We start from the raw sequence: 23,936 nt of genomic DNA, 5'->3' as shown, positions 1-23,936 counted from the left end.
GCCTGCAAGGTCTCTCACTGTGAGAGAAAATGAGTTTTGACAATTAGCATTTTCCTAAAATTATCATGTTACCCTTCATCCCTCCATTATGGAAGTTTTATGAACAAAAGCTAATAGAAACTAATCTGCCTTTTAATAAAAACAACCTTTGGACATGAGCAAAGGACACATTTCTGCCGATTAAAATTTCCCATTCATTGTATGGTGGAAAAGGTTATCAGGTTAAGTCAACGTTTTTACCGTCCTTATAATTATTACAAAATTGGTCCATGGAAAAGCTGACAACAGGTTCTGATTACTTATGAATGGATTTGAATAACTTTTGAATTATGCAAGGCCATTGGTTCTAAGCTGTAGTCACATGGGGATACCGCTAGTGACGTCATGACCCACTTTTGATAGGTGTGAAGAACAATTAAAAAAAAAAAAAAACATACTGAAGTAATGCACACTATGGCTACACGTTCAAAGTGCCTTTGAGAAGACTGCAAACTGAAGACCAACATGCCAACTGAAAAGACAAAATGTCTGTAACAATGAAATGTCATGTCTGTATCGTTGCAACGTGACAAACTCCTGCAATTTTTTATCATCTGTCCGAGACCCACCCAAAAAAGCTCGGCAACCCACCAGTTGAGAATCACTGAGCAATATATACCGTATAATATATTTATTTATTTGATTTTGACATTGTATGTTTTAACTATAAACAGTAAAGCGAGCCTCTTTAGAGTTGGCTAACTTTAGCAACGGTTAGCTTGTCAGCATTATTAGGGTTTCAAACTGATGCAGAGAAGAATCAGGAAAGAGTTGCAAAGATGTTGTAAATAAGAGATGTAATTTTTTTTTGTGTGATGAAAACAAATTTTTCTTGTACTGCTAGATGCAAGATGGAGCCTTTTACGAAGTTCAACTCAAATGATTCTTCCCATTTATGTTCATCAAGTTTCACCTGGCTTGGAACGAACCCTCGAACTAAGAATGTTGATTAGGAATGAACATGGTAGAAAGGAAGAAATGCTCAGTTGAGGCCCAACCAGAAATGTGAGTTGAGAGTGCTTTTAGTGTCGTCATTCTGCAGCCGTTGCGGCAATTAAAAAACAAGGCAACAGCACCCTCTTGTGTCTGAACATGGCAGGGGACATTTTAGAGAAAAAAAAGTGAGTAGGAAGGACCAGTGCTGTTGCAACATACTTAGAAAGTAAAAATCCTGTATTGAGTGATCTTGGCATATGGTCAAATGTAGAAGTCAAATTTCATGTACATGTGTACGTGTCAAAAATATGACATGACAAACAATCATTTCACACAGGTCTCTTCATTTCCCGCCCTAAGAAAGTACAATGCCCCCTGTTTTGTTTTGACCTCAAATATAAATAACGTGGCCCATTGGTCCTTTTGAAAAATCAAATGTGACTCCTGAGCATGAAAATTTGTACATCCATGAGCTACATTCATTTGAAAGAGGTCTCCCAAGAAATTTAGGGGTTCCTTGAGACGTCTACTGTAGCCGTAGGTCGCATTAGGACACGATTGTGTATTCAAAGCAGTACAATTGGGAGGCAGCTTCATCAGTTCTGAAAAAAGAGTTTAGTTTTTGGAAACATTTGTATGATAAAGCGACACACAAGCAATGAACCAGGAGACTTTATTATGAAATATTTGCGATATATACTGCATATATAAAAAGAATGCCAAGTCATTGAAATCTGATAATATCAAGGTGAACAGTTGGTTGATATTTTTACAATAATAATAGTAATTACAATAATCAAACAATAATTACCTTCTTTGAATAATCCCTTTTTTTGCCTGCTGGCTGTACTTTAAATCAGAATAAAAACGTTATAGTGTGTGCTATAATATGAAATGTTTGTGGGAGTTATCAATAATATTTATTTTTTAAAATATAATTATTGGAACTGATATTTTGTCCAGTAAATAAATAATCCCAGACTACGAACCATAAATGGTATTATCAACATAAAAAATACTGTACATATTCAAAACTGAACGATTTTTTTTTTCTTTATCATCAAAAAAAAAAAAAAAAAAATAGCAGCTCCGTGGCAGACGATTCGCATTTTGATGGAAAACCGCCAATCAGAATGAGCACTATTTTACATACTGCAATTGATGGTACAAATTCTCTCAAATCAGATCTAAAAAGCAAAATGACTTATTCCGTCGCAATTTATTCCCTGCTTTTTCGTTTATTCCTGCTTGTATTTTGAGCATGTTTTGCATTTTATTTTATGAAACCATGACTGTGATGGGTGACACACAAAAAAAAACTTCTTAGCCATTAAGGAGGCTGCTCATCGTGGAAATCCAAATGAAACGCTACAGAGACGAAGGTCTTTGCAGGTGAAAAAGATACTTCTTTGGAATATAATCAGGGCAAATTTGGGGGTGGTTTTGGTTTGAATTAGAGCGCAGATAGAAAATTATAAGTCAAGACATATACGTCAAAAAAGTATCCATGAAAGAGCCCAACACAACAACTTAAGTCTTTTCAGGAAACTCCCTCAGCACTTTCATCTCGAGAAGATCAAGGCATCTTAGTTGCTTCGAGATCTGCAATGGAGGGCAGCCTCAGCAGGTCGTGAAGTGTACGGTCTCGGCGCTCAAGGTGAAAGATCATCGTTCTGGAAGGTTCGGGTCCTTTCCCCCTTACCATATCGATCAGTGCGCGTGCTCTGTCGCTGGTTGTCATTTTCCCCTCGATTATTGTATTTTTCTCACCATCATTCAGGACTGCTCCCAAAAGGTTATCCAACAATTGATTTACAATCTCTGCATTGACCCGTTCCGCAAAGTCAGCTCTCACTCTCAGAAGCTCATCATCTAGAATAAAAAAAAAAGAAAAAATCTTAAAATTGTTACCTAAATTATGCTTTGGATTAATAGTGTTTAAATTAAGGGACTTAACTTCCAACAAGGAACAAATTGTATTGCGATTTTTCTGACACACATATTGCGATTTTGATTTCATTTGCAATTTTCTTTAAAATGTATTTGCAAACATGACAGAAAACTACGAAACTACTAAAAACTACTTTCTGTCAAGTATAATTTTGGATTCATGAGCAATTGTGTGTATAATTATGTCAATAAAATCAATCCATTAGCAAAGCTAAATTGATTCAAATATATATTTTTGAGACTTCTTATTGCATAGAACTCAAAACTCACGACTCTGAGGTGCAAAATGGTGCAAATATTATTGAGGAGATAAATAAATATTTAATCTACGTTTGACATCAAACTTCTTCGTCATGATGACATCAGTCGTTTCTGTGTTCAGGTCTGAGAGCGTCTGCTAAATGGCTAATGTAGCCGTCATCTTATTTCATATCGAGGTACGTATTGATTGAAAAACATTTCTGTTCATATCTGCTGTCTCTCCGCCCTAACGCAGGTCTAGCCAAACATCTGTTAAAAGTTGCCAGTACACCTATGCACTTAATTTGTCTTTCCCAACGCTGTATTTCACTTTAGCGATTAGCAAGCATTTTAGCAACACCTCGTTTGCCTCCTCGTTTAAAAATGCTATTTCTTTGTGGGGTCGTTTATTTGTCATTACGCAGCCCGTTGCTGCTGCTGCGCACGAACTTAGATATAGTACGAATCACTTTGCCGAACAGCAGCTTTGACGATCTTGAAATCGCATTGTCTGAGATTGCGATTTCGATCCCTAAACGATCAATCGCTTTCTCCTACCTGATGCTGATAATGAACGACAGCAAAATCGTCGGAGTTTGTGCATATCAAGGTTCACAGTAAAGACACTAGAAGATAAGCAGTTTGTTAACGTTACACTTACTCCATTGTGAATATCCTACGGACTCAAAACTGAGACGGACTTTGCAGTGCCGTGTGTGCCAACCAATCACAGCCTCTCCATACGCGGCAGCTTTTCATTTTGGAGAGGTGTGCGGCAAAGCGTGGAGGTGTGGAGCACTCCGCGAGAGCGACCAGGCTTGAGTGACGGTGAACTAACATGCGGCATCTCCTTTGGTTTTTTTTTAATTAAATTCTCTTGAAAACTTCTTGGCGGCTGTCTGTTTACTTGAGCGGCCCGCCTAAGTATTAACAAGGTGTGGGAAATACATATATTCATATTCCATATTTATACTTGATTTATATTTTTTTTTTGTAGAACTTTCTTCTTATTATGCATTTTCCCTCTTCTGTGTGATTCTTATCACTTGCAATAGATACATATAATTAGCTCATAAAAAAAGAATTAGTTTTTTTTAAATTAATGAGTGTTTTCAGTAAAATCAATGCAAAAATAACAAATAGGCTGTCACCATATGTCTTCACTTCAGGCAGAAAGGGTCCAGCACTTGAGTAGTCACCTGAAAAAAAAGAACCCATCTTGATAATATGTTGGTGATGGCATTTCTGAAATGATTAGCACGCACCTTGTCGAATCTCACATCTCCACACTGGCCCAACTGCATTTTCAAGTGTTAGAGTGAATTTATGCCCTGGTTGTTTGATGAACACCTCAATAAAATTTGGGTCCCAATCTTCATATGTGAGCTTAAAATCCTGTGAAAGCAATCGAAAGGAATTTCAAATAAAAAAAAAAAAAAACGCTGAAATCAAGTGAAAATGTCAGCATTGATGACAATTTCAGGTCCCTACATAATTTGTTTATTCATCCAGGGAGAACCAATAAAACCCGGCAGTGACATTGAGGCATTACAATTTAGTGCAGAGAAAGTTTTAAACAGGTGCAGCGATCATGTACAGTAGCTTTCATTAACTTTTTAAACGAATGAGGTGGGTTTCATTATTTAGTGTTCCAGTCGTTTGGGGCAGAAAATCGAAAATCATGGGAAAATGAAGCTTCAAGGTGCTTCATGAACCAGTTTTTGTACTTATTTATTTTTCTACTCCTCTAGATGGCGCTCTCTGATCAGGATTTAGCTCAACAAAGATTGTTGTTCATCCATACCTTTGGGTTTATTGTTGCACCGTCAACCTCAGTTCTGAGATTGAAGTGGTCATCCATTTCCAAGATCCCTTGGGGGTAAGACTTCACAATCCTTTCATAACCTGTCTTTTCTGCTGTCTTTTTTAGTTCCTGTGGTGGAGAAACACACTACAGTCAGCAGAAGTTAAATGAAAAAAAAAAAAAGGGTGACTGCAGCAATTGTGCCATCAAATGACTAATAATTATTATTTCTGCAAGTGAGGATGATTGCCAATTCTGAATAATTACCACTTCAAGAGCAGGGTCGCTCGGGATCAGATAAACATGCAGCGTCAGGAATGCTTTCCTGGTCTGGTATATGAACACTTTGCACTTCAGGAACACTGGCAAGCCAACCCAGTGGCAGAAGCGGAGAAGTACTCCTCTTGCAGAGAAAGCTGGATGAGGTAGCTTGACATGGGATGGCGTCACCTCGGACACTTTTTCCACAGAAATTCCATCACTATGTGAATGCAGAACTGCAAACTTCTCCAGAATTGTAGGATCGGCAGCTGCATGAGAGAAAAAGCACCATTATCATTTCCACAATATGAGACAATGTCTTCTAATGACAGTCCTCCTCACTTACTTGTGCAGATCCAGTGTGGCAGATAGACGTCGTCAAAGTGCCCATCAGTAACTGTGATGTCCAGCAAGGGGCCTGCAGGCTTGTACTGCAGAGCCTTAATCGTGTGATCGTGCTCCCACCATTTTCCAAAACGGTACTTAAAGCTCAAAGGCGAACGCTTACAAATCCAGCGCAGGCCTGAGACATTGCACTCAAATTTACCCGGTGGAGAGAGGAAGCTGGTGGGACACAAGGTTGTTATGGTAGATGAAAATAAACATAATCATACTCAAATTGAAAAAACACAAATGAAATAAAATAAGAACCAGTGTTTGAAACATGACCAACTGCATTTGAAATTTACAGAACTTAGAGTGTCCAGAAAAGCACTACATGAATGTGATGTATTATTATTATTATTATTAAAAATATTTTGCCATCATCTGAAATTTCATACACGTTATCAGGGTTTATTAAAAAAAAAATGTAAGCATTTATTCTGTATTACTGTGCGGTAAAACGATCGTTTGGGAATTGCACATTTCAGAGCTGGGCTTTTTTTTTTACAGAATTTTGCTGGTCCATCATTCGTCATCCATCAGCGGCCAGTCCGTCATTCAGTCCATCGGGTAGTTTGTCAGTCAGTTCTTTGAATTCCGTCAGTCCGTGGCTGCCTGCAGCTGTTCTACTCCTAAAACACCAAAAGGTTTTAATTTCAACTTTAAAATGGTTTCCCTTGAACAGAATCCAACTACGCATTCTGGTCACGGGTAAATAAAATCCAATACAAGTAATGCACTCCAATTGCTGTTTATGAATGCATGCACTCTCACACGCATAAAGAAGTCCTCTCTAACTCGGTTAGTGACGATTACACTCATGGATGCAAACCCACTTCGGACCGGTCCGTCAATCTGACGGAATGCCCACCTCTGATAGTTCACTCACATAAGTGTCACCTTGACGCAATGTCATTGCGCAACTGCCCCTCTCTCGCCAAAAGTTGACACATTTTTTTAATCTTGTACACAATACCATGTATTGGGAAAATACCCAAACTAAAATGTACACAAAAAAAATGGTATCAAAAACTAAACTAAAAGAATAAATAATAAAGAACAAACCCACTATGAAATCTAAAAGTAACTGAATTTGAAGAACAAAAGTCAAGAAAAATTAACTATAATAAAAACACAGCAACTGTTCTAATCCTTGTGGGACAGGAGAAAAACTAAAAATAAAAATAGTACATAGAGATGCTGACTGTTGCCACTGTTAGAATAAAAAAATAAAAAATAAAAAAAAAAGCGTAGCACTGCCCCTCCTCACCAAATTTTCTGTTCACACAGCTACTGTTCGTTCCAGGAGTATTGTTTTAAAAATGGTCCTCTATACCGTATCCTGTGATGTGGTATTTTTGGGGATCATGAGCTGTTCCATTCCTTCTCTGTCCATTTCCCTTACAATGATTCTGGTACCAGTTGATCATGTTGTCTTACATTCATCAGTAATTAATTCTTTTAAAATGATGGCCGCAACACCAGATATTATACTGGATTGGATTCCTTCTGAGCGTAGTCAGAGTAGTGAAAATGTGTTTCACCTGTACCAGGTACAGCCACCATCCTGGTTCACCAATGGCTCAAGTTTAGTCCATTCATCATCGGCAACTTTTGGAATTTCAGTGAACCACTTTGCCTGGAATGAAAGAATGAAACATGAAATTACAATGTAGATCGGACGTCAATTTTCATCTGCAGGGATCGGGTCAAGATTCCAAATAAAGGAAGACAATCGATATTCGGTTACAAGATGTACTTACTGTGACCATTTCAAAGTGTTTACTTTGGTTACACTCCAGTCTTGATGGCTCACTTTGCCTGAAAGAAGTTTAAGAATTAAAAAAAAAAAAAAAAAAAAGTTTAGACATTTGTGTTTGGTGTGTGCCAATGTAAATTGCTCTCAATCTACACGGCATGTTCCCCCCAAAAAGCTTTGGAGCACCTCTGCGCAGGCACCCTGCTAAACAGTCGACAAAATCAAGCAACACAAGTTTCTGATCTTCATCGTGATATCCCGCAAAAGTAGATTGTTAAAACAACCAGAGCACAATCAGCTTTTTCACATAAATAACTATCAGAGGCGAACAAACTCCCAAGTGGGGCGCTTTGATAGCTAGCGGTAGTTATTATTACTAGGCGCATTTCTGCCGCTAACGGGTGCGGTTAGCTAACCAGCTATGCCCACACATAGAAAAGGAGTCTTCCCTGGATGCCACAATTTACGCAAAAGCTTGCCTTTATTTAAAGCGAGGAGGTGACAACGCAGCTGAGCGTGTCACCTGACCACCGGCCGAGCCTTCTTCTGCAATTTGTAGATTGGGACATTCATTCTTTGTAAACAGCGCTCTGTTTCTTTAGTGGAAGTCAAGTCCAAAGTTTTCTTGGCAATATTATGTTCTATATCAGGAGTGGCTAAACTTTTTGATTGGTGGACCATAATGGGTTCTAAAATTTGACAACGGGGCGCGACTAGGAGCAGATGGATGGAGTGTTTTGGTAAGATCACCTCATCGGAGAAAAAAACAAACATTTAATTTTAAATGAAAATGAACGAAAGCACTACAACAAAATATTTGTGTTTGACACACCAGATTATTTAGAAAAAAAATTAACAAGTTTTATTCATTTAATTTTTTTCAAGTTCAGCGGGCCGGATGTGGCCCCCCGGGCTGTAGTTTGCCCACGACTATTCTATATGCTTCTAAATCTAAACTCGGCATTCCTATTAATATTGCCTTTGTTGAATAAAAATTAAGCAGAAAAATCCACCTGTTTTTATACATCTCAGGGGGCGGCCATTTTGCCACATGCTTTCAGCTGAAAATGACATCACAGTGCCTAAGTGCTCACCATGCGATCCTCACATGACCAAACCGGACCCGTTTAAAAATTAATATATGAAAAAAATTAATAAGAAGTGGAAAAAATCATCCAGCTATACAGAAGAAGTACATCTATTTGTAGAACATAAAAAAATTTATCCATCCATTATCTGAACCGCTTCTCCTTACGAGAGTTACGCATGTGCTGGAGCCTATAAGCAAACTAAAAAAATAAATCATCCACATACAGTCACATCCAAAATTCTCGCCCTTGAGGGGCAAAAAAACTTACGCTGTGTTGAGTGTTTGTGGCTCAGGCTGAAAGATGCAGCCGAGGATCAGTTTTTGTTTCAGATTATCAAAGCTTTTCGACACCTTCTCTTCAAGACTTTGGATGGCTACTTCTCTGACTTTGAGTTCATTTATTTGAACGTCAGCATCTCCAGCCTTCATCAACAGAATGTCTTTATATTGATCAACAAGGCATTGCCCTGTGGAAAGGAAGAGAAAAGATTTACAAATCCCAGTTTGGAGTGTACGGAGCCCCTTAGGGGACACGGAAGAGAAAAAAAAACTTTGCGTTGCCTCGCAAAATCTTTGCGTTCCCTTGCAAGGATTGCATTCCCTCGCAAAGTTTGCGTTCCTTCGCAAACTTTGCGAGGGAATGCACAGTTGTTTAGTTTTTTCTTCGAGTGAATGTTTTTTTTTTTTATTATTTCTTTGTATTTCAAGACAATTTCAAAGTAAAATTCAATTAAACTCGCCCACGGGTGAACACACTCCATCTTTGCTGCGTTTGTTTACACGGAAGATGACCCGGAAGTACATAAACGCGCATTAAAAAAAATAAACATTCACTCGAAAAAAAAACAGCAACTTTGCATTCCCTCGCAAAGTTTGCGAGGGAATGCAATCTTTGCAAGGGAACGCAAAGTTTTTTTTTTTTCTCTTCCGTGTCCCCTAAGGGGCTCCGTAGGCTTGAATATTTGATGTTCAAAGTTGCAGTAGTAGTTAGTATTGGCTTGATTATCCAGGACCAGTACTTGCTTATTGTGGTATGTGAGGTGCGATTGTGTTTAGTCTATAAACACACAACTGGTGCTGCGTTCTAAAAAAAAAAAAATCTAGGGGGTGCTATAGTGGGACATCTTTTTAAACTCAGTAAACAAATAAAACATTGATGATTTTGCCAGGCCTAATATGTGTGCCCTACCACTACGATGAAAAACAAGTCTTCAGACCTGTACTATTATCAAATGTGAGAAATCTTTCTAAGAAATTATGTGATTGATTTTGTTGTCAAAGCGACATCAAACTTTAAAGTCAATAAAAAATGGCCGACTTCCTGTTTGGTTTAGCATATGGCTCCAAGAGACTGGACATGTAACATATTCCACCAAAATTTTCACAGATCTAGGTGAAACATCAGGGGCCGCTTTTTTTTTCTAGGGGGCGCTAGCTAGAAATTGAACAAAAAAATTATTAAAATATTGATGATTATGCCAGGCCTAATGTGTGTGCAAAATGTCATGATTTTTCGTTCATATTTAGACCCTGAAAATCAGCATTGTTTTATTGTCGAACTGTGTGTCGCCACAATTTTTCACCAAGCCTGATGAGAGCGCAAAATTTGGTGAGTTTTTCTGCATGTTTAGCGTGTCAAAAATGTGATGACAGAATTGGAAAAAATAAATAAATAATACTAATTTCTCCAAAACAGTAGGGCCATCACAGCGGTCGCTGCTCGGGCCTTAATAATAATAACGTAAATGGTGTTGAATAACAATGAAGTTATATTTTGATGTTGCAATCGTTAAAATATAGGTGTGTCTGGTTGGTAAAATATCGACATATGATGGCTGCCAGGATGGCCGAGTGGTCTAAGGCGCCGCGTTCAGGACCCAGTCTCCCCAGGAGGCCTGGGTTCGAATCTCGAATTTCCCCATTGTGGGACTAATAAAGGGAATATTATTATTATTATTATTATTATTATTATTATTAAACAAGGTTAAACAACTCACCGTACAGTCGAGGCATTATACGATTCAAGCAATGCAACATCTTCGCCCTTACTTCGGGACCTTTCAGCCAGACTAAATGATTCAGTTGTAACAACATACTTTGAATATCAGGTTTCAAAGAGATCACCAAACTTTTTTCCTTGGAAATCAAAACCTGATCCGTTTCAAGGTCATCCATCAGTCTAATTAAAGCTCTCTCTAACATAAACTCTGAGCTCAATTCCGGAAGCTCTTCAAGTTCTTGAAGCTTTCGTAGCTCATGAGGCAGCAATTGTCCTCGGTGATGGTCAGCTGAAAACAATGCAAATAGAAGACGTCAGTTCTATCAGACGAGGATAACGTGCACTCTTTCCCAAGTGCTCATTCAAGGTCCTCTGTAATTTATTGATGATCCTGGACAGAAAATTTAGGTCTACAATACACAAGTCGTTACAGGAAGAGTTATTCTTATAGTCTGAGTGGTAGATGTAATAAAAGTAGTAGTAATAGAAGACTTACAGACATGAAAAAAAGTAGCATCTCTTTGCTTCATGAAAAACAACATCTGCTTGCTTGCTTCTGGACTTTTGTCGAGCAGCAGCTCAATCAGAGACTCCGCTTTTACTCTCCTTTGAGCTATCTCAAACAGAATATCTCGACTTTCGCTGTCTCTCAAGACATTAGCCTTATGAAGCTCGAACAAAAGTTCATATAAAAGTGAAAATGACACCCGTAGTATAAACCCAAGCCACAACTTTCGAAGCTTTATTGGTCCTGGGCCATCTGAAAAACAACGTTAACAGAAAAAGTCAGGACAGTAAAGCACATCTGAAGTGGATGAACAAATGTACAATAGTAAACAGATTAATTTTGAAAAAGGTCTCTTTTTTTTTTTTCAAAGTGCTTGGTGACTCAAAACGTGTAGTAGGAGGAGCTTGAACTCTTTTCGCCATAATGATGTTCAATACGAGCTCATTTCAATGTTAGCTCAACTAAATTCATTGGGAAAACTGAACAAAACGTACAGGGACTGGTGCCGCTAGCGCCAGCTTCTAAATAACATGCCTTTACAAATTTACGGATGTTGTTTTATTGCTGGTTTCGTGTACCTTTATGATATAATTCAAGCAGTTACACTAATAGTGATCTTTAGCATTTGAGGAGTTATAGTTAGTGATGGCAAAATGAAGCTTCAAATTTGCTTCATGAACCAGTTGTTGTATTTTTTGGAGTCCTGTAGATGGCACTGTTGGTTTAAATAAAGGGTTTAAAAAGTGTGCTTATGAACAGAGAGTGCCATCTGCTGGAGTCCAAAAATACTACAACTGGTTCATGAAGCAGATTCGAAGCTTCATTTACCCATCAGTGGTTATAGTGCAGTCAGTAAGTTATACCGCATGTACAGTGGTGTAAGCAATTGCAATAATTCCTCATTTACAAAAAAATAATACTCACAGACTTCAAAAAGAACAGGATCTCTTTGCATTAGGAAAAACAACATCTTCCCATGTGCTTCTGGACCTTTGTTGAGGACCAGATCAAGCAGTGAGTTTGCTCGTTCTCTCGTGTGCGACATCTCAGACATTATCCCTTGGGATTCCCTGCCACTCAAGACATGATTCTCTTCAAGATCATCCAACACCTCACATAAAAGTGAAAATGACACCCGTGATATAAACTCGGGCCACAACTGTTGAAGCTCCATTTGTGCAGAGTCATCTGAAAAACAACGCAAACAGAAAAGGTCAGGCCAGATCGCTCAGACCGGTCAAATATACAAGTGCTCCTTAATAGACTTCATTGAAAATAAACAATTTACATTATTGTTTGAAAAACCGCTTAAATAAAAGTAACAGTTCCCAAAAACCAAAAATACTCTCAAAACACGAGCAGTTAAATACAGTAATTAAGTAGTTGTGATGGCTAAATTAAGCTTCAAATCTTCTTCATGAGCCAGTTGTAGTATTTTTGGACTCCAGCAGATGGCACTCTCTGTTCAAAAGCACGCTGACTTGGCACTTTTTAAACCCTTTATTTAAACCAACAGTGCCATCTACAGGACTCAAAAAAATACAACAACTGCTTCATGAAGCAAATTTGAAGCTTCATTTTGTCATCACTAGAGAGCGCCACTGCCAACTACTGGAGTGGATGTGCATTTACACTTTTTGTAGTACGGCGGAAAAAAGCACCCCCCCCCCCCCCACACACACACACTATTTGAGAAGCACTGGCTTAAGGGTAACAAAAATTGTGGCTAAATCATGATTCCATTTTTTTTTTTAATTCAGGTTCCACATTTTTCCTTACTAACTTGTGTTCTCAGATTTAAAAATAAGCACTTAAAACAATCGAATACAAATATATTGTGCATAAAACTAAAAAAAAAGTACACTTGATCTGTAAATAACAAATGTACTTCACTACACAGATGAATGTTGAAAATGTTATTATACACTTGTTATAACTGTTCCCCAGACTAAGAACAAGCTACAGTGTGTCATAATCATTTCTTTTCAGCAAAGTACTACTTATCCCTCAAAAAAACAGACTTCAGTATTGAACTTGATGCTTGTCATGGTGAGAAAAAAGTTTCAGCATTTTTGTTGACTCAAAATGTGTAGGAGGAGCTCAACTCCTTTCGCCATCATCATTGAAATGGTAGCTCAGCTAAAGTATTTGAGAAAAGAGGACAAGACTTACAGCAACTGGCGCTACTAGTGCCGCTGGTGCCACTAGTGTCGCTGGTGCCACTAGTATCCTTGCTGCTACTGGCGTCAGCTTCTAGAAACATGCAAATTTACAGATGTTGTTTTAAAATTACGTTCACGGACCTTGATCTCTTTCAAGCAGTTTCAGTATAAATAATATAATATGCCCCATTATTCTAAATAATGGCGCTAATAATTTTCACCATCTTATCAATTATTTTGCTGCTCACTTTCAAACTCAATCCAGCCTTGTGCAGGTCTACAATCGTGCCGCTTTCTTTTGACAGCCCTTAAGTTTTGCACATTGAGGTATAGAGTAGTGGTGGTTAAATGAAGCTTCAAATCTGTTTCATGAACCACTTGTAGTATTTTTGGACTCCAGCAGATGGCACTCTCTGTTCAAAAGCACACTGACTTGGCACTTTTTAAACCCTTTATTTAAACCAACAGTGCCATCTACAGGACTCCAAAATACAACAACTGGTTCATGAAGCAAATTTGAAGCTTCATTTTGCCATCACTAGTATAGAGCTTGGAATGTAAAGAAATTGATTCGTCGAACCGGTGTGTTTTAAACACAAGTTGAGATCCGTACTGAGGATGACTGGTAATTGGTTGAATGTGCACAGCTGTGTGGCACACTGCCACATGAGCAGCTGTCAATCTGTAGGGAGCCAGAATTCAGTCTGAGATGCGGATGATCAATATTTCATCCTTCGGGACGAATGGCGGGTGGATGCACAACACCTTGTAAATTTTTAGATTGTGCACTTTTGACTCATATTCATCCTATTCCGGATAACTATACAAATCCATTTGAAACTGGAGCTATTTTTTTTTAAATAGGTCAGCAAATTTAAAGATTCTGCAGGGAATTGAATAATTATTTCCTCCACTTTATATAGGAAATCTAAAATGAAATATCACGTGTCACACACAAATAGGATACACTGCGAATAATTGTCTTTTTTTTTTTTCTATACCGTATTGGCTAAAAGTGGTTAGTAAAGGACAGTTTCGACTCACCGAAAAGTTCTTTGAAAAGAGTAGGATGTTTATGCTTTATTAAAGACAGCATCTTCTTGCTCGCTTGTGGACCTTTGCGAAGGACATGATCAGTCAGAGACTCTGCTTGTCGGCCCACGTCAGGATTGTCTTTCACGATCTCATATATTTCGTGGAAACTCAAGATATGATCCTCTTCCAGATCATTAATCAGCTGTTGTAAATGTGATAAAGACACCCTCGATATAAACACCAGCTTCAGCTGCTGAAGGTCGCTTTGTCCAGAGTCAGCTGAAAAAGATCGCAAACGGACAAGGTTTTATTTACTTGGAATGTCGGAGTGAAAAAACTTTTTCAAGTAAATATCACTCTCTCCATTTTTTTACGAGACAGTTTCATTTTGAAAACGTTGCCGATGTGATACACCTGTTATAAACCTCCCTCCGATTGAGAACAGCCACGCTGTGTTGTCATGATTATCGCACTTTTAAGGAACGTGCTCTCGATCCCCCCCAAAAAAAAAACAGACCTCAAAAATGAACTTTATGCTTGTTTTGTGAGACTTGACTTTCAAATTGCTTGAGGACTCAAAATGTGGAGTCGTAAGAGATCGACTCCTTTCGCCACAACCATATCGAACACAAGCTCATTTAAATGGCAGCTAAGCTCTAAACAGGAAAAGACTTACAGGTGCTGGTCTGACTGGTGCTGCTGGTGCCACTGGTGCCGGCTTCTAAAAAACATGCAATCACAAATTTACAGATGTTCTCTTAAATGGACATCCTGGAGCTTGAGAAAGAACTTGAAAAACTAAAGTGATGGTACTACAGATTCAGATGGGGACGCTCGTGTTTTATTTGACCGTGCCATGGCGGGATGTCGACTCGTTCCACTTCAAGCTCCAACTTGCCGCTCATTTATAAACAGAGGAGCCTAAAAAGCTGAAAAGGTCTTCCACCAATTCTATTGTACAGGCCCTGATTGGTGTCTGGCCAGAAGTCAGCAAATACTTTCATGAGACGTCTTCCTTTTCCTGTTTCAGCCTATAATTTAAGTGGGATTGCTTGTTTAGCGCAGGAAAAACAGATGTACGATCTAAATGATAAAATGGGCAACACAAATAAAAGGCATTTTCGATTTGTGACTGCCCCCTACCATGTTTGCGGAAATAATGACAAAGAATCCTTTTAGGAAGGGCACTCCTCGATTGAGTCTTCTGATAAGCTCAAGGCATGAAACTCGGATCTGCGGGAAAATGTAACTTTGCAACAGTTGCAGGACAGCCAAGACCGGTACAGGCAAGATGCGCTTATGACTCCTCCAATGCAATTAGCTGATAGACGTATGACGATATGATTACAGAAAAATTGAAAACTTGCAATAGGTCCGGTGTACATAAGGGAACCAATTTTCACTGTCTGTGGCAATCTCCAAGTGTGGGGGAGATTCTGAGAAGAGATTGGATTTAAGGTTCCAGAGATTCTTTCCTATAGATCAGAGCTAGAACCAAAACTCTTTTTATTTGGCCTATCCCCTGGTGCGTGTCATTTGAAATAATTCCACATTTAATGAATGAATGAAACAATTAATTTTAGTTAAACATTTCATGCTTTATTTATTTATTCATTTATTTATTTATTTCATTTGAGCACTCCTCCATACCTTTGTGCACATCTAACACTTCTGAAAAAAAGGCACTAATAACCATCTTTTGCTGATGGCTTTATTATGCAATCGAGCCTTGTTCAGGGCTACAATAAAGTCCCTGGTCATGCACAAAAAGGTATCGATACTTGCATTCATGAAATTGATTCCACCAAACACACAGATTTCTGACGCGGCTCCGGTGTAGCGTCGTCCCTGCTCGTTGTCGCGCGGTCGAAAGTGAAAGCAAACATTATTAACCCGCCCATTTCCGGTCGAACTTTTTACAGTCTACCGTTACTTAAGAGCTATTCTAGAGAAAACAAAAACATCAAAAATACTAGTTACCGGAACTTTGTTTCCCCGCCAGATACCCAATCTCCTCGAGCGAAGCGTTTACAACGTTGTAAGCTTCATCGTTGCCCAGCGAGGAAGTCAAAACGCTCAGCAGTTCGTCTGTCGTGCTGTACGTCCCCTCCTGCAACGACCCTCGGCTCACCAGTTGCTGACACAACCTCTGGAAGTCAGCAAGTGTCAATTCTGACAGCGTCTGCGTGACATTCGTTGCGCTTGAAGCCATCGTTGCTCACAAACCTCGGCAGGTCGCCGTGAAATTCAGGAAATCTCGAGGAGGGGAAAAGAATGCCTCAAATCTGAGACATCGCGGAAGTTTGTTCAGTGATGGCGGTGGAGGTGGCGGTGGGGTGGCCCAACTTTGGGGTTTTTTTGGGTGGGGGGGGAGCAGACTTTACAATTCAATAACATGTGTCATGTACAATTAATTCCAAAATGTAATACATTACATATTACATGTGAAAGTAATAAGTCCCTTTACAATATTACTGTCTTTAGAGAGTAGTTAGTTACTGAAGTTTAAGATGCTTTTAAATATTTTTTTTAAATCGGGGATTCATTTGTTTAATAAAGACTTTGACTCTTTGAAAGGAAAATGCTAATATTTTTTACCATAGCGTAGCTGTTAAATTTAACTAGAAATGAGGACATTTAACTGTATTGTGTGGGTTATAATATTAAATGTTTCCTCTTGATCAACATTTGTATCAGTAATACTTTTCTTTTAATATAACTATTTTAACCTATATTTTCACAGACTTTAAACCATACGTGAAATTATCGACATACTCAAATTAATTTACACTCCAAAAATGTGATGGATGACGTATAATTGATCATCCTAACAAAACAGGGAATGTGTAATAAAAATACTGTATGTATTGATTATGTATTGGTCAAAACTGACCTGAATCAGTTGTAATTACATAGAGACATATGTTCGAGGTGAAATAACAAAGATATGGAAACAATAAACGAGCGCACTGAAATCTAATTTAGTGGCGTGTATTGTAGTTTGGATAATGACCTGTGACGCGACAGCTCAGTGCTGCCACCCAGTGTCCATTTTGCAAAACAACATACTGATCGACCAGCAGTGAGAAAACGATGGCCCGGGCCCACATGCGGCCAATTAAACGTTTTAACCCGACCCGCCGAATTTGAAAAAAAAAAAAATGAATAAAGCCAGTTAATGTTTTATCTTCTAAATAAATCTCTCAAAATAAAGCAGAAATTTTCACATCAGGATCGTACTGTTTGATTGACGGAGGCTCGATGTGCGAGTGGTTAGTACAACCGCTATATAATATGACAATTTTAGGGTTGTTGATTCAACAACATTCTACTCTATGACTGATATTTCATCCATTTGCTCTACTTATTGGCCGCATATCTCAGTTTACCTCAGGTAAATTTCTGTCACATTTATATTGGATGGCCGAGTGGTCTAAGGCGCCGCGTTCCGGACCCAGTCTCCCCAGGAGGCCTGGGTTCGAATCTCGAATTTCCCCATTGTGGGACTAATAATAAAGGCATTATTAGTGGTAACAAAATGCTTTCGAACAGAAGCGCTGTAGTAGTGATGTACACATTAGTAAAGAATGCAGTTTTCCTCGAGGAACATCTCTTTGGGGCGTGTTTATGTTTCTCCTGGCTGTGTGAGTGACATCCTGAAGTATGCGCTAGGATGGCTTGGTTGGCAGTGTTTCAAAGAGAAACGAGCATGTTGTGGGCGGCTACTCCTGTTTTGATTTGTCTCATGTTTTCCTTCCTCACGCCTTCTCTTTTCATTCACCATAATGTCTTTCACGGGGAAATATGAGCTGGAGAGTCAAGAAAACTATGAAGAATTCCTCAAAGCAATCGGTATTGGATTTCTTTTTCCATCAATCGATCAATATGAGCCATATCGCTCACCTAACCTTTGTTAAATGTCTGTATTTGGAATTTTCTGCCAAAGGACTTCTGAGTGCCAAGACTGACTGCAAAGTCAAGACAGAAGTCCTTCAGGATGGGAATGACTTCACGTGGACTCAAACAACCCCCAACTGGACTTGGTCTAATAAGTTCACCACCGGTCAGGAATGTGAGCTGTTGACAATGACAGGCTCGAAATTCAAGGTGAGTTTACATTGTTTGTGGGAGGTGGGAGTGCGGTTTTAGGGGTTCTGAAAAATATCGATATTTGGGGTTTCGATTACAATCACGTGAAAGTTGCATGTGTAGAAATGGCATTTATTGTTCTTACAGGCCCGCGTCAGTATGGAAAGTGGGAAGATTTCAGTGCTTTTTCCGCAGTACCTCTTCACAGCTGAGATGTTGAATGATAAATTGGTTGTGGTGAGTGTCATTCATAATCATAATCCTAGATTAGCCATAAAGTGGACATATTATGGAAAATGTTTTTTTAAACTTAGTCTTGTGTAGAAAACGTTTGGTGTCTGTAGTGCCTGTCATCCTGTCAAACGGGAAATGAAACCACAATGTAATTTGGCGGTATCTGCTAGTGATGGCAAAATGAAGCTTCAAATTTGCTTCATGAACCAGTTGTTGTATTTTTTAGTCCTGTAGATGGCACTGTTGGTTTAAATAAAGGGTTTAAAAAGTGTGCTTTTGAACAGAGAGTGCCATCTGCTGGAGTCCAAATATACTACAACTGGTTGATGAAGCAGATTTGAAGCTTTATTTACCCATCACTAGCATCTGCCTATTTCTGAACATGTGACAGAGAGCAAAATGTTCTACACTGTCATAAAACAGTTTGAACAAATTTACATAATTATCACAACCACGTCAGCTTTCTCCTCATATGTTAAAGATATTTAGAACTGAAATAATGCTGCACAGATCTGATTCTTTGTCAATTGACAATTTTGTGATGAAGGGCTATATAAAGGAATTTGACGAGATTTGAGTTGCTAGGCGACATAAGAACACTCCCAAAACTTCTGATTTCCGTTCATTTGAAGTAATAATATGCAAACCTTAAACTCATGTTGCTCATTCAATATGCTCGCGTTATAGATTTGCGTCACTCCTGGAGAGAAGGGTGTGACTTTTACAAGAGTGAGTAAGCGAATGTCTTGACTGCAAGACCCAACACGCTTGAAAAGAACCGACGCCGTGCCCGGAGAGCAGACCAGAAGTTGTTGTTTGCCAATACTGTAACGATACAAAACATCTATTGACTTGAAATGTACTTTGACATTTTAATGTGTAATAAAAATATCTCGTCACTCATTTTGACTCTGTGATTTTTTTTTTTCCATGAAGGTATTGGTAAAAATTAGATTTTTTTTTTTTTCGTCAAGGGCGTAAGAAAAATGTTATTTGGATGTCCCCTCATAGGTATAAAATGAGCATACCCAACATACCGTTTGACAACAGTAATGCATGATCAATTGAATAACGTTGTGTGTGTGAGTTTTGTTGTTGTGTCTTCGTTTTGTGTCAGAGTCTATCCACATCACAATTTTGCTCATTCTGATTCTCCTTTGCTAATAATCGACTGTATTAACATTAAGCATGGGGAAATTCTGCAGGCACATCCCACACGGTGCGACAATACACACCAATAAAGATGCAGAGGCGTGGCTTGTTAAATGGTTCATTCTTTTAATTGTTATTCAAATTGGATTTTGAAATATATTTTGATTACTCTGCTTGTCTCTTGCTAACCATCCTGTTGGTAACCCCGCCCGGAATGGAATTCATCTGGAATAAAGATTAGACAATCAGGTTCTATCTTCATAGAAAAGTTCTCAAGTGTAAGCCATGTGTATGCTCACCTCAATGAGTTTATCACCAGATATCTCAGCGGTGTAAAGATATTTTGGGCAATGGATCTTGATTTTACCTCCATCCAAATTGACAGTGCCCTAACAATGAAAGACATCAAGTTTGGTGTACAATTATGGTGGATTTTTTTTTTTTTTTTTTTTTACCGTGAATTGTGTGCCATCCAAATCTTCCAGTTCTGCCTCCTTGCCAAGCAAGAATGTGTTGGTCAGAGTTTCAGCACCCATATACTTGGTAATCCGGAAGTAAGGGCCCTGATAGATGTCTGTCACAATGTCTGCATTTTCCAACTCCACCTGTGTCACCCCTGCACAGAACATGACACGAATCAGTCACTTTGATTTCCAAGTCAACATTCACGCGTTTCCTACCAATAGCTTGCAGGAACTCCGTGTACTTCTCCCGGCTCTCCAGCACATATTTGCCGTTGAAAGCCATGATGAAGACTAGCGTACCGCTTGACTGTTGTCCACAAGCTTACTGCTACCAGTTTTTATACTCCACTTTCTTGTGTTCATACAAAACATTGGGTTGGTCCTAACTGCCTCACGCAAATTGATGAAAATCATCCAGTCGTCTGCAGGCATTTGTTCCGCTTCCAAAGCAAATTCTGTATTTTCCAGTCTTTTGCATTCTGGATGACAGGATCTCATTGGGTTCTTTCCAAACTTGAGTTTTACGGGGTCAACTTGTTTCTCAGTGTTATAAAATGAAAGGAAACGTGAGTTGGCAGTGAAACACATCCATTTTCTTGTGCGTGTTTTCATCAGGGTCCAGGGTGAGCGACTTGAATGTCGTTAAGACCATGTGATGAAGTCACACATTGTCACATCGACTGGCCACTCTGTGTAGGGGGGGGCCAAGTGAGTATAAGATAGAAATCAAGAAGGGGGGGGTTGACCTTCTTTCGCATCTGTCTGAAAGGGCTCCACAGCTGTCTACTCGATCTTTCTTGCATTCATGAAGTACTTTAGCTGAGTATTCAGGCAGTTAATGATATCGCTTTCACCAGATTTGTCAAAAAGATTATTTCCATCTGCAGTCCATCTATTGTTAGAGTTTACTTGTACTTTATTTTAATTTTTGCAACAAGGGCTATACTGCCACATTTTTTCCAATTATATTCATTTTTATTTTATTTTATTGTGTAGCAATAAAACATATATTTTAGAAATAAATGGAGAAAAAAATCCCTGGAAATTGCTATTCACTTCATGTAATTTTACGATACGACATTCTGGATAGGCGGGTCAGAAAATGAAGGGATGGATGGGTGGATGTATTTGGGTATAATATCGTAAATCGGATCTAAAGTTACCTGCATGGAGAGATTCATTTTTGTCCATGTCAGACATCTTAGACATTATCTGTGATGAGAGGCAACAAAACGCAAAAACCTCATCGCTGTACTTCTTAAGAACAATTTTCAGGTATCAGTACTTCACTTTTTACTTTACTTTTCTACTGCTTTTCCTGAAAAAAATAGACTTGTTACTTTTTGGCAGCACAAAAAACACGATGATTTGGTTGATTGATTAATTGATTGATTGATTGCTTGATTGATTGATTGATTGATTGATTGATTGATTGATTGATTGATTGATTGAAAATAAAAAGCATACTGTCTATACTAGCAAGTTTTGGCATTTAAAAATAAAATATAATGTCTGGTCAGTAGTTTTGGAGTCTCACTTTGGCTTCTCCTTAAGGACTGACTATTTGTAGTGTGTTCCTCTACGGTTATTCTTTTCATGAATATGGAAAACCTAAAAAAAAAATATTAAAATGAATGTGTGTGTGTCAAACAGTCTAAACACTTTTAATGAATATGAAACGTCTGGATTCAAACCCACAACCAGTGAGCGAAGCTACATGGTGGCCAGGGGTGGCCATGTCAACCTTTCCTGACATGTCACATGGATACAGTATTCGTAGATCCGTTGCAACTCTGCCACCACACATCTATATTGACCGTATATTTAAAGAACAAAATCGCACTTGACATTAAACTCTTTAAGAATCTGCCTTTCGTCAGGATCATCTGATGCTTAACATAATTTTCAATCAAAATCATGACTTTCAGTTCACGTCATAGAAAGCGAAACATCATAGCTGACATCATACCAACCACAGTCATGGTTTCATTATTCATTATTATTATTATTATTATTATTATTGTTGCTATTATTATATCATTATATAAAATGCACACATATACCACTCATGTTCAATACGTTAATAACACAAGAAGGACAAAATCCCATCAAAAAAAAAAAACGATATGATAAACAATGACTTCTCAGTTAATGAAGGGGGGTGATGTGAGAGCAAATGCACACGCACTTGCCTTTCAGTAAAATGTGTCACCCTGGCCAGCCCGCTGCAAAAGTCCTACACTACAACAAGAATGAACATACTAATCATTGACATGTCAGTGTCAATCAAAGCAGGATTATCTTTGTAAAAGGCTGAATGTTTTGTTTAAATTCAACTCATTCTGGAAGAAAGCTGCATTGACAAGCTATCTCCACTGAGAGGCGCTCTCGAGTCAGAACGGGACCTTCGCGTCTGGATTTACGAGTACAGCAAACCGCAATATTAGTTATGTACCGTTTTGTTATGCCTATGATTTGATTTGTACCATATGGACATTTATCTGGCTCCAAGGCCACATCTGTGACCTCCGGTATGAATAAAACTGTGTAATAATAATAATAACAAATCCAACGAAATCCGATTCATATAGAGTATAGACAATACAAAGAGATTCTCACAAAACACAAAACGCGTCATCCCAGAATTGGAGGAAATAGAATTGTAACATGCATGCGCTACACAGATGGACAAGAATACAGAATAACACAAGCACAGAAACATGTTGAATGCTTGTTTATTAGGATTAAATGCAGTTTGTAATATCTTTTGTCACATTACTCTGCTTGTCTCTTGCTAACCATCCTGTTGGTAACCCCGCCCGGAATGGAATTCATCTGGAATAAAGATTAGACAATCAGGTTCTATCTTCATAGAAAAGTTCTCAAGTGTAAACCATGTGCATGCTCACCTCAATGAGTTTATCACCAGATATCTCAGCGGTGTAAAGATATTTCGGGCACTGGATCTTGATTTTACCTCCATCCAAATTGACAGTGCCCTAACAATGAAAGACATCAAGTTTGGTGTACAATTATGGATGATGATTTTTTTATTTTTTTTTTTACCGTGAATTGTGTGCCATCCAGATCTTCCAGTTCTGCCTCCTTGCCAAGCAAGAATGTGTTGGTCAGAGTTTCAGCACCCATATACTTGGTAATCCGGAAGTAAGGGCCCTGATAGATGTCTGTCACAATGTCAGCATTTTCCAACTCCACCTGTGTCACCCCTGCACAGAACATGACACGAATCAGTCACTTTGATTTCCAAGTCAACATTCACGCGTTTCCTACCAATAGCTTGCAGGAACTCCGTGTACTTCTCCCGGCTCTCCAGCACATATTTGCCGTTGAAAGCCATGATGAAGACTAGCGTACCGCTTGACTGTTGTCCACAAGCTTACTGCTACCAGTTTTTATACTCCACTGTCACGCGGTTTATTATCTTCATGCAAACCACTGGGTTGGTCCTAACTGCTATACCCAAATACATGAAAATCTTCCAAGTACAGTCACGGTAATCACTTGTGTTTAGGCAGTCAGTCTGCTTCGATCATCAGGCAAATTAATCACAGGATGGTTTTCTCACCTTCACATGCTACATGATAAAAAGTTCCACGCCACAAACTTGAAGTCAGGCATTAAACCCAGTAACAAAATCATGGATTAGAAAAGCGCTACTTAGCACGAGTCGACTGCTGTGTCAAGTACTAACATTTCTGTTTGCAACAACATTGTGGACGAAGGCATATTTCTCCCTCTTGTAAAACGTTAGTGCTGTAGGGCTTTGGGATGGAATATTCCACCCTTGCAAACAAGAGCAGGAGTGAGAA

General features: G+C 38.7%; 3 protein-coding genes, 1 long non-coding RNA gene and 1 pseudogene across 8 annotated transcripts in view; 2 read left to right on the top strand and 3 right to left on the bottom strand.

Annotated features, from left to right (window-relative positions):
- The window catches only part of LOC148338443 (uncharacterized), a 43,063-nt gene extending 26,579 nt beyond the window's left edge, over window positions 1–16,484 (top strand). For 2 of the 3 annotated variants that reach the window (XR_015842945.1, XR_015842944.1), the window contains 2 exons: window positions 3,308–3,362; window positions 4,917–6,167. This is a non-coding gene — a long non-coding RNA (uncharacterized LOC148338443). Of the gene's footprint in view, window positions 1–3,307; window positions 3,363–4,916; window positions 6,168–16,169 lie in introns of those variants that run through there. The other variant, XR_015842947.1, reaches the window with a different exon arrangement.
- LOC148338442 (uncharacterized) lies at window positions 1,633–16,484 on the bottom strand. 2 transcript variants are annotated; one of them, XM_088294677.1, is made up of 16 exons: window positions 16,148–16,484; window positions 14,844–14,888; window positions 14,177–14,446; window positions 13,143–13,223; window positions 11,895–12,158; window positions 10,959–11,222; window positions 10,461–10,751; window positions 8,732–8,930; window positions 7,378–7,435; window positions 7,159–7,253; window positions 5,577–5,794; window positions 5,237–5,499; window positions 4,970–5,098; window positions 4,431–4,560; window positions 4,317–4,364; window positions 1,633–2,847 (listed from the first exon to the last, which is right to left on the bottom strand). In XM_088294677.1, the coding sequence occupies exons 1-16, from the start codon at window positions 16,377–16,379 to the stop codon at window positions 2,552–2,554; spliced, it is 2,883 nt and encodes a 960-aa protein (XP_088150803.1). In that variant the 5' UTR covers window positions 16,380–16,484; the 3' UTR covers window positions 1,633–2,551. The 2 variants fall into 2 exon arrangements, with proteins under 2 accessions (XP_088150803.1, XP_088150804.1); XM_088294678.1 differs by having other exon boundaries at window positions 15,953–16,247.
- Window positions 16,485–16,553: 69 nt separating this feature from the next.
- Window positions 16,554–19,393, top strand: LOC148338441 (gastrotropin-like; annotated as a pseudogene). Its single transcript, XR_015842891.1, has 4 exons — window positions 16,554–18,019; window positions 18,114–18,274; window positions 18,404–18,493; window positions 19,178–19,393. The product of XR_015842891.1 is annotated as a gastrotropin-like (transcript).
- Window positions 19,394–19,807: 414 nt separating this feature from the next.
- LOC148338440 (gastrotropin-like) lies at window positions 19,808–20,400 on the bottom strand. The gene is made up of 4 exons (XM_088294696.1): window positions 20,323–20,400; window positions 20,098–20,258; window positions 19,942–20,031; window positions 19,808–19,867 (listed from the first exon to the last, which is right to left on the bottom strand). The coding sequence occupies exons 1-4, from the start codon at window positions 20,387–20,389 to the stop codon at window positions 19,808–19,810; spliced, it is 378 nt and encodes a 125-aa protein (XP_088150822.1). The 5' UTR covers window positions 20,390–20,400.
- Window positions 20,401–22,836: 2,436 nt separating this feature from the next.
- LOC148338439 (gastrotropin-like) lies at window positions 22,837–23,570 on the bottom strand. Its single transcript, XM_088294695.1, has 4 exons — window positions 23,398–23,570; window positions 23,173–23,333; window positions 23,016–23,105; window positions 22,837–22,941 (listed from the first exon to the last, which is right to left on the bottom strand). The coding sequence occupies exons 1-4, from the start codon at window positions 23,462–23,464 to the stop codon at window positions 22,882–22,884; spliced, it is 378 nt and encodes a 125-aa protein (XP_088150821.1). The 5' UTR covers window positions 23,465–23,570; the 3' UTR covers window positions 22,837–22,881.
- Window positions 23,571–23,936: the final 366 nt, after the last annotated feature.

This window comes from Idiotropiscis lumnitzeri, chromosome 4 (assembly GCF_059441095.1).
Source record: "Idiotropiscis lumnitzeri isolate Australia: NSW breed Sydney's pygmy pipehorse chromosome 4, RoL_Ilum_1.0, whole genome shotgun sequence".
NCBI classification, from domain to species: Eukaryota; Metazoa; Chordata; class Actinopteri; order Syngnathiformes; family Syngnathidae; genus Idiotropiscis; species Idiotropiscis lumnitzeri.
This window is presented reverse-complemented; position numbering and strand designations above follow the sequence as displayed.